This window comes from Mchenga conophoros, linkage group LG12 (assembly GCF_057382185.1).
Source record: "Mchenga conophoros isolate Kocher_MC1m ecotype Shallow Benthic linkage group LG12, M_conophoros_male_GT1.1, whole genome shotgun sequence".
Taxonomy (NCBI): Eukaryota; Metazoa; Chordata; class Actinopteri; order Cichliformes; family Cichlidae; genus Mchenga; species Mchenga conophoros.
The window spans coordinates 39164950-39174956 of NC_140537.1; the positions used below are offsets into that span (position 1 = coordinate 39164950).

General features: G+C 43.5%; 1 protein-coding gene across 4 annotated transcripts in view; it reads right to left on the reverse strand.

The window, feature by feature from the left end:
• Nucleotides 1–4005, reverse strand: part of phf19 (PHD finger protein 19) — a 10151-nt gene extending 6146 nt beyond the window's left edge. For 2 of the 4 annotated variants that reach the window (XM_085295781.1, XM_085295780.1), the window contains exons 1-4: nt 3727–4004; nt 3125–3305; nt 2957–3038; nt 2759–2863 (exon numbers count right to left, since the gene is read on the reverse strand). In XM_085295781.1, coding sequence (XP_085151907.1) covers nt 2759–2863; nt 2957–3038; nt 3125–3305; nt 3727–3779 — 421 coding nt within the window. In that variant the 5' untranslated portion in view covers nt 3780–4004. Of the gene's footprint in view, nt 1–2758; nt 2864–2956; nt 3039–3124; nt 3306–3726 lie in introns of all 4 variants that reach the window. The other 2 variants (XM_085295777.1, XM_085295779.1) reach the window with 2 other exon arrangements.
• Between the last annotated feature and the right edge of the window lie 6002 nt (nt 4006–10007).

The window sequence follows — 10007 nt, forward strand, 5'->3', positions numbered from 1 at the left end:
AAACCCATCAATGTATTTTCACATAAACAAGCAGCTGTTTTTTGCATTAAAGTTATATAAACATTTTACAGTGCAAATGCAAATTCCTCGCTGACAGCTTAACCAAAAGGCATTTCCAGTGGAAACTGGCCGACATATCCTCAGCATAACCATGTATAATATCCACAAAACGAAAAAAAAAAAAAAAAAAGCTTATACACATGCAATACGGTAATATTATGTTGAAGCACAGTACGTATCACTCCGCAAGGCTCCGCCTACGGTAGCCGTAACGCTCCGACAATCCATCAAGCGGTGCGGCTTCGTAGCTTAGCAAAGTCGTACTGAAACATTTGACAGATTTTCGAGCGCCGTGCACATAAAATCGTTTCGAGGTCAGTAAACACTAGGGCTGCCACAAACGATTATTTTGATAGTCGACTAGTCACCGATTATTTTTGCGATTAGTCGACTAATCAGATCATCATCCATTAGACGTAAAACTACAGCTTATTGCACCAGCAGCATCTGCTCTTATATAACTATCATTAGCTTACAGCTTTAAGTGTTTAAGGTCTGTGCTAACTAAAAATAAAGACAAGATGATAGTTTATTAAATTTTAATGAAGTTTGCAGATTGTTTCGGTGAAGTTTAATAAACTCCTTGCTATCTAAAATATAACAGGACACTGGAGTAAATTCTCGATCATCTCACACTTCTGATAATCAGCTGTCTGCTTGACGTTTATTCAGCTGTGTAAAAACTATAACTTTAATCTCAGCCAAACCGATTTACTCAGGAACAAATAAAATACTAAAAAAAGCCAAACAATAACATTTTTAATTTATCTAAGTGACTCATATATATTTAACCTGAGTAGCGAAAGACGGCGGTGGGTTTGAAAACGATTTGCGGGGAGTCCGGTGTTCTCACGGCGCTAGTGACCTAGCCCCCGGCTAGCTAACGAGCTAGTGGGTAACAGATGTCTCCGAAAACGTCGGAGCGCTTTTGAAAATATGTGGTGTCCTGATAAACTGAGCAGATATTTGAGGTTTACACAGCTACATTCTCGCCTGAAAATATGTTAAACGTTTATTTTGTGACCCAGAAAGAATAATAAGTAATATTAAAACTAACTAGCTGCCGCCATTGTTGGAAACTGTGCTGGGCCGCGCTATGAATTCTGGGACACAGCTGCTTCTTCTTCTTCTTCTTCTTCTTCGGGGTTTAACGGTAGCTGACATCCTTGTACATGCAATGCTGCCATCTTCTGTTTCAGTCCGTTATTACACTCTTAAATCCTGCTACTTATTCCTGCGTCTTTTGTGATCTTACAAAGTTTCAAACGACGCGTCGACTATTAAATCAGTCGTCGACGATTTTGATAGTCGACGTAATCGTGACTAGTTGACAAATCGTGGCAGCCCTAGTAAACACAACCAGAATTCAAACATAAGGCACACGGGGTTATAAGGGGCTCTGTCGATTTTCAGAAAAATCAAAGGGTTGATTGTAAGTACGCCGTATTTTCCAAGAAACAGGGTAATAACGACGGCCCGCTAGCATGCTCCACCAAAAATAGTGCTTTGTTGTGTATCTGACGGACGAAAGCTAAACCAGTTCCACACCACTGAAGCTGCAGCATTTCTACAAACCAATCCGGTTGTTCAGTCTGACGTCACCAGCCGTGTCTGGGCCTAAACTCCGCTGCAGGTCCATATATCAAACGATCACTGTGGCATTACTGAGAGTTGAAAAACTGTCTAAAGTCTTTCATCTTTAATAAAATGATCAGCGTTCTGCTCTACCAGGTGTAACAATTGAGTTTAACATCCAGGCATCCATGAAAACGGAATTTATGACATTTAACGGAGTTAGAAGTTAGCAGGGAGTTAGCTCGCTAGCTTCTATCTAAATACAATATAGCATGTCCTGACTGCGGGGTTTTGGAAACAAATTAAAACGTACAGCTCTGTTATCACTTCCAGCATAAATGAAGACAGAAAACTAAACAGCAGTGACGTTTGTAGGGTTACTGAAGTTGGGCTAGCTGGTATATAATGATGTGCTACGTGACCGCTAGCGACACAGCTATGTTAGCATAATATAAACAAGCTAACTTTTTTTCCACTCGATAAAAGTTAACGTGAGTGTTCTCGGTGGTCAGGAACAAATGTAATCGCATGGCAGGATGCTGTAAAAGGACCAAACTTCAGCCAGGAGAACAACTGAGATAATCCATCCACAATACGAGGTTAGTCATTCATATACTGCTGCATGGGCTGGGCTGTAGTTACATCCTAAGGTTTTAAAAACTGAGCTTAAATAAATGATTAGCGGTAATAAAAGCCGAGGGAGGTCAACAGTGATCACTGACTGTTTTAGGAGCTTTTTGAGATCAAATAGAAGAAAATACAAAACATTAAACATGTTAACAACACAAAAGCCATATTAAACGCAGACTACTTTAGACCCGGAAGTAGGATTCGTCGCGTCATCACTGAACAACCGGATTCTCGTTCATCCGTTTCATTCAACGATCCGCTTTCGCTCTTCTCATTCTCCGTCTCCACCATGCGTTTTCTGCCATGTGCGTATAAAAACAAAGGCACTGCGCATGCGCGTTTTACCCATATTCTATCGCCATATTTCATTTTCTTGCCGTTGCCCAACATTATACCGGTATTACCGTGAACGGTATGATATGGCCCAGCCCTACAGGCAAGTGTTCCTAATGGACTGCTCCTGTGTGTGTGTGTGTGTGTGTGTCAGACTCACCGATCCCACACTTCCCACAGATCAGGATCTGGTTTGATTGGGTGTTGGAGTTTGGGTCCACCTCCTGGCACATGGAGCAGCGAGGCTCCTCCCCCGGTACTCCAGCTGCATTAGGATTGGACAAAAGAAGCAGATCACAGACATGAAGCACCTGTCTTGCCCTCTCTAGCTTTCTCTCACTCCACCCGTCTGTCTCACCGTGCTGGATGTCCTTCCAGAGGACCCAGAACTTGGAGTTGTCCTCAAAAGTGACGAAGCAGCTCTGCCTAGGGGGACTCACCTATCCACCAATCAGAACACAGAAACTCAGCCAATCACGATGAGCATGATGACGCTGCAGTGGGTGTCAGGTGAGCACAGGCTTACCCGTTGGATCTTTCCCAGGTAGTACAGTCCATCTGACCAACGACAGAGCACGAACTGACCCACGCTCAGACTGGACTCCACCCCGTCAGGTTCGGGGACACGCCCCCCTTCACACCCTCCGCCCCCTGGAGACACCTGATGCTCCAGACCGCAGAAGTCTTCGATCAGGTCCTCATACATCCTGCAGAGAGACAGACAGACGGTCTGTGATTCATTCCTGAACTGCGCGGTGGATTGGAGGAGGGCTGACATGCGCAGTGCGTCCTCCCATCACATACCGTTAACAGAGCTCTAACCATCCAGTAACTACCCACCACACCCTAACGGGTTAACTAACGGAAAAGAGCTGATGAAGCGCGATAACCGATCGGAATAACGAGTAAACCGGGCCATGAAATCCTGAACGATAACCCGGTAACAGCCCGTAATAATTCACGTTAAGAGGGCCAGCTCACAAAAAAAACACTTGCACACAGTGATGAACTGACACGGGATAAATTCAAGGGTTCCAACAGCTCTGTGTCCCGGGCTGAACTAACGGGCCACACTAAATCCCAGGGCTAAATCAGAGCGGGTCAGCGCAGAGAGGGAAGCCGTGATACCTGCATTGATCCGGGCTGTGCCTCCTTTCTGCCGGTCCTCCCGCTGCTGGCATCCCAGGACAGAAGGTCGTTGAGTCGATGCTTCTTCAGGGTGTCTGTCTGTCTGTCTCTGTCCGTCCCCCTCACGTCTGCCTGTCTGCCTCCCTTACGTCTGTCTGTCTGTCTGCTACTACTGCTCTCCGCGGCGCTAAACTTCAAACTTACTCCGGCGCCATTTTTCACTTTTCCCGCGAATCACAGCACGGCTTTTTTCCTTATCGTTCCGTCATCACGCCGCAGCGCCTACCCTAACTGTGATTGGCTGTTGCATTGAAGCCTGCGGGACCCTGCGCTGTGATTGGCTGTGAGAGGAAAAAAATAGTTTTACCGCGAGATTTGGTTTCTGAGCGAGATTTCTTGTGTAGCTGTTCTCCCTACACGCTGCTGATCTACACCCAGCACCTCTCTGCGAGCTGAACTCCACCTGTGACCGCCTTCCTCCACTCTCACACACCACTCTCACACTCCTCTCTCCCGCAAGTACACAGTACAAGGGCGTAGATTTGGTTTTGGCATCGGTGGGGACGGACGATTCAACCACCGAGCCCTGCCCCGTTTTTTTTTTCCTTTTTGTCTTTGCTTCTTGATAAAAGGAGAAATATACTTGCCTACATATGCTATTCTACATGCTTTTAAACCATTTAAAATTACAATTCATAGTTTTATATGTTAAATTACTATTAAACAAATGACTAAGTATTTTAGACTTTAGTTTACTTCAGCCATATTCCATATAAATCAGGTATCATACAAAAATAAAAATAGCTTCAAATACAGTCATGGCAATAAAAGAATATGACTTTAAGGACTTAACATCATTACTTCAGTTGTAGTACACCAACATCTCTGACACATCAGCACTAAGGGAACACTGAATGACCTGCTGGTTTTTGTCCATAAAACTACTCGTCTAAGATGACCACAGAGTAAAAGATTATACAACATTTTAGGCACTGTTGCCCCGATCAGATCAGTGAGCTGGGATGTTTTATTCTAAACATGAACTACTGTTACAGCAACAGACATGGACTACTGGTGCCCCACACAACAACTCAATGTCCACTATGTGAGGGAGCCAAACACATGCTTGCTCCTCTCGTTAATCTGTAGCACCAAATCATCAGTCAGTCACCTGTGACCTCGCCTCTTCACCTCTGAGCTACAACATGGCAGAGCTGCCTCTGTCACCTGATGAATAACAGTGAGACATTCCTCATACATGCAGTCACACATGTGCTTCGAATACAGTCATGAACCAACAAGTCATCATCCAACTTCACCTGTGACCTTGTGTCACCATTACTCTCTGAGCTCTGTGTTGGTTCTTCACCTGACAAACAGGACAAACATGACAATAAGAATAAAATGTGCAGCTGCTTCAGTGTTTCTGTCACTTTGTGCAGATCTTGACTCGTCAGTAATGTTTGTAGGCTGAGTGCATTTTTGAAACAATTTGTGCAAACTGCACTACAAGGTGGAATATTTGCAAAATCATGACGACCTCGTGATATTTTGTCTCAAAAATAAACCCTATGAATATGTCAGTGCCATTAGGAAGAAATTATTGTGTCACCAACATTTTAATGTTAGACATATAATTCTAACAGCCTCTGTAAACTAATATCCTGGCTGCTCGAGGCTGCTGTTTTCTCTGACAGTTCCAATCAAAATTAGAAACGCTGCTCTGAGACTGAGAGAACTAACAGTGCTGCCTGTTGTGCAGGTAGTTCCCAAACACGTTATTCATGGTTACATACAGTTTTAGACTGATGTGGGCCAAAGCCTAGCACAGCCTGTAACATTATTATGACGGACACATTTTATGAGTGAGCTTGGCTTTAAGTGACTTACAGGTTTCTTTGAAAAACACTTTCTTATATCCAGGTTCTTCCTCTTTGCTGCCGTCCTCCTCGCAGCGCAGGTTTGCCGCTGCTAAAACTAAACAGAGCTCCCTGAAAGGCTCAGCCAATCACACTGGCCATATTTATCACATGAGGCAGGACTAGGGATGGGTACCGGTATCCGGTGCCATTATGGCACCGATTCTGACATAAACGGTAGTAACCAGACCGAAAAGCAGCGCACATTTCGGTGCTTTATTTCGGTCCTTTATTTCGGTCCTTTCTTTTCCCTGAGATGTCATACACTTTGGATTTTAGCCAATCATTTTACCTTTCCAAGCGTAGTAGGCGGGCCCAGGTACGTACGTTCTTTTAGAGCAGAGCTACAGATTAAAAATGCCCAAGGCGAAGCGGTCAAAATTCTGTAAAAGGCTGTACTTCACAGCAAAATATGCAAACTCAGCAGCAACAAGTGCTTTAAGCTGATACTGTGATACTGTCAAAGGAGGCAACACCTCGAATCCGATGAAACACCTGGCGACGCATAGCGTTTTTTTTAAAAGCCCAGAAATGCGCCGTATTTGATAGCTTGCTGCGAGACCTCACACCGGGCACATCTACTGCGGGTGTGGTGCCTGTTATCGGACCCGGAGTTAGCAACATCCCCCAAGAACCCGAAGAGGAGAGTCCTGGCCCCTAGCCCTGCCAGTGTATCAGAAATGATGAGGATGAGGATGCAGCAGCAGCCGTTCTTCTCTGCGTGAGTAGCTAAATGTTGTTCCTGTGTAATTTACGTTGAGTAGGCTAACCACGTTATTACATTAATGCATGTAAGGTGAACTAGCAAACATCATCATAGCTACATGCGGCTGTCTTCTTGTTTGATGGCAGATGCTCCCTTCACCCTGGCCAAAAAGGCTAAAATGACCAAAGAAAAAGTGGAAAACAGTTAAACATGAGAGGTTTTTGGACAAAGTTTGTGTTTTTTCCATTGTTTAAGCACTGCTTCCAGCCAAGAATGATACCATATATGCCCCATAGCTGCAGAAAAGGCTAACATTGTTATCTTTTTACAAAAAACAGCTGAACATCAGAGGTTTTTGGACCAATTTATAATCGATATGTATCTATAGTTCAGCCACAGGTGCAGTCTCTCACTCAAACAACACATTTCTTTTGCATTCAGACACAGGAGCTGGTGTGTTGCAGTTCCCTGCTCAACACTCGCTCAGTCACAAACAAATCGTTTATTTTAAACGATCTTGTTATAAAGGAATCTCTCAACGTCATGTGTTTAACTGAGACGTGGCAACAAAACATGGATTATATACATCTGAAGGACATTTGTTCGACTGGCTGCTCCGTCATCGGAGCTCCACGTCTTTCGGGACGTGGCGGAGGTCTCGCTGTTTTGCACCAGGACAGATTCACATGCAGACTGATGAACTCGGATTCTTTTACCTCCTTTGAACTGCAGATGATCAAGGTCGGCTCTTTGCACACCTTTTATTGTATTTGAATCTACCGACCTCCTGGCCCTGCCGGAGTCTTTTTAACTGAATTTAACGACCTCCTGTCATCCATTATTAAATTAGAGAAGGTGGTAATGTTGGGAGATTTTAACCTTCATATTGATGATGCATCCTGTAATATGGCTGCTGACTTCATGACTATCACAGAGTCTTTTAATTTTATGCAGCATGTTTCTGGCCCTACACATCTAAAGGGTCACACATTGGACCTTGTTTTCTCCTTGGGTTTAAATATAAATGACATTCGTGTGGAAAATGTCCATATGAGTCACCATAGCTGCATATATTTTAACTTGTCGTTTTATTTGGATCCCCCGGCTCCCAAAATAACGATTGAAAGGCGAATCATAAACCAGAACGCCGGCAAAAGGTTCTCTGCCATGTTTGACGCTGAAATGACTTACAATGATTTGGACTCTCTTGTCTCATCCTTTAATAATCAGTGTAATTCTAGTTTAGTGGCACCTCTGAAAAAAAGTACTGTCCTATGTTTGAAATCTCATCCTTGGTTAAATGAAAACATTCGTAATTTCAGGAGATATTGTCCCAAGCTGAAACGTTTGTGGAAGGCTTCCCAGCTTGAGGTTTATAAGTTACACCTTAAAGAATCTGTCCTCTTACTAAATGACGTGGAAAACGCCAGAACAGAGTATTTTTCACACCTCATAGCCTCAAAAAAGAAAGATCCTAAATTCTTGTTTAAAACAATTAAGAGTATTGTTTCTCCTGATGCTCCTTGTGCACCAGTTCACTCAACGTCCGAATGCAATGAGTTTATGAACTATTTCAGAAATAAGGTCACTGCCATCAGGTCTAATATCTCTCCATCATCTTCTCAATATCAGACTTTCAACTTGCTCTCCTCTGATACTTGGTCCTCTTTTACTCCTGTTACATTACAAGACATCAGAGGCCTGCTTTGTCATATAAAACAGACTTCAAGCCCCCTTGATGTCCTTCCATCTTCATGTTTCACTAGTGTGTTTGATTCAGTTGGCCCCTGTATTGTGAAAATGATAAATACTTCTCTTCATACTGGCTCAGTCCCCAGCTTCTTTAAACAAGCTGTTGTTGAGCCAATATTAAAGAAACCCCAGCTGGATCCATCTCTTCCTAACAGTTATAGGCCAATATCCAAACTGCCTTTTATATCGAAAATTTTAGAAAAAGTAGTACTAGAACAACTTAACTATTTCCTGGATAAAAATGCTGTTATGGACACTTTCCAGTCTGGTTTTCGTAAATTGCATTCCACTGAAACGGCCTTACTTGTGCTGGGCTCACACTGTGCGATTTTTAGCCCATTTTGAGCCGATTTTTGAGTCGTGTGACCGTTTTGGCGATCGGCCCGATTTTGGCCTTCATCGTGCGTCATGCATCGTGTGCATACGTGGGGTAACGAGACACGATTAACACCTCACGACCAGCTCCCGATCATCAATCGCTTGGTCGTGAGGGTGTCACCGCAGTTTGTCACACTGCGCACGCGCAAACACAAATGTCAGCGAAAAAGACGGCGTAGCACGACAGTGCAGCGTGTGATCTGGACACAAGCGATGGAGGCACAACTTGTAGAACTTTGGAAAGCTCACCTGAGCCTTTTCGATGTGGCCTCACAAAATTATCACGACCACAACAACCGTGAAAATAGTTGGATCTACACTGCTGCTCAATCACAGCTGCCTGATCAATGTTTTTCATTAGCAATTTAGCAAAGCTGATGGTGGTGGTGTGTCTGTGTGAGTGAAAGACAGAGAGAGCGAGCGACAGATTTTCTGTTATAACCTTCATTTTATGGAGGCACAGTGTGAGCACTCAGGTCGCATCAGAGCATCGGGCCGTATAGTGTGAGACCTGCATCGTGACCTATGAACTTCTAACCCCCTGCGAGTCAATCGTACAGTTTGAGCAGGAGCTGAATCGCGCGACTGAAAATAATCGCACAGTGTCTGCCCAGCATTAGAGTATCTAGTGATATCTTGATGGCAGCAGACTCTGGAGAGCACACAGTGCTGGTCCTGATCTCAGCTCTGCTTTTGACACTGTAGATCACAGCATCATGATAAACAGACTCGAGAACTTGTTTGGGATTACTGGTGTTGTTTTAAAATGGTTTATATCATATCTGTCTGAGAGATCTTTTACTGTTTGCATGAATCATGTCACATCAGAATCAACAGTTTTGCCGTGTGGGGTACCTCAGGGATCTGTCCTGGGTCCAATTCTCTTTTTACTTTATGTATTCCCCCTAGGCCAAATTATTAAGCGCTATAAATATATCTCCTATCATCTCTATGCTGACGACATCCAACTATACTGTTCCTTCAGGATTTCTGAGTTTTATAAATTGTCTAATTTAAGTAATTGCCTGACAGAAATCAACAAATGGTTATATGACAATTTCCTCCAACTAAACTCTGATAAAACAGAAACCCTAATTATTGCTCCAGACCACATGGTCCCAGAAATCAGGCAGCGTATCAGCTTCTTAGACCCTTCTGTAAAATCAAGCCTCAGAAACCTCGGTGCCATGTTTGACAGCTCGATGTCGCTCGAGCAGCTGGTCCGAAACTGTTTTTATCATTTACTGAATATTTCTAAACTCAGACTAATGGTGTCAAAGCTTGAACTTGAGATGATTATTCATGCTTTTATTTCTTCTTGTTTAGACTACTGTAACGGCCTTTTTACTTGTTTTAACAAATCAGCCTTAAATCGTCTTCAGTCTGTGCAGAAGGCTGCAGCACGTCTCTTAACAGGCACCAAGAGAAGATCGCATATCACTCCAGTCTTGGCCTCCCTTCACTGGTTGCCTGTAAGTTTTAGGTTTCATTTTAAAATTGTAGTTCTAACCTTTAGGGCCCTACAT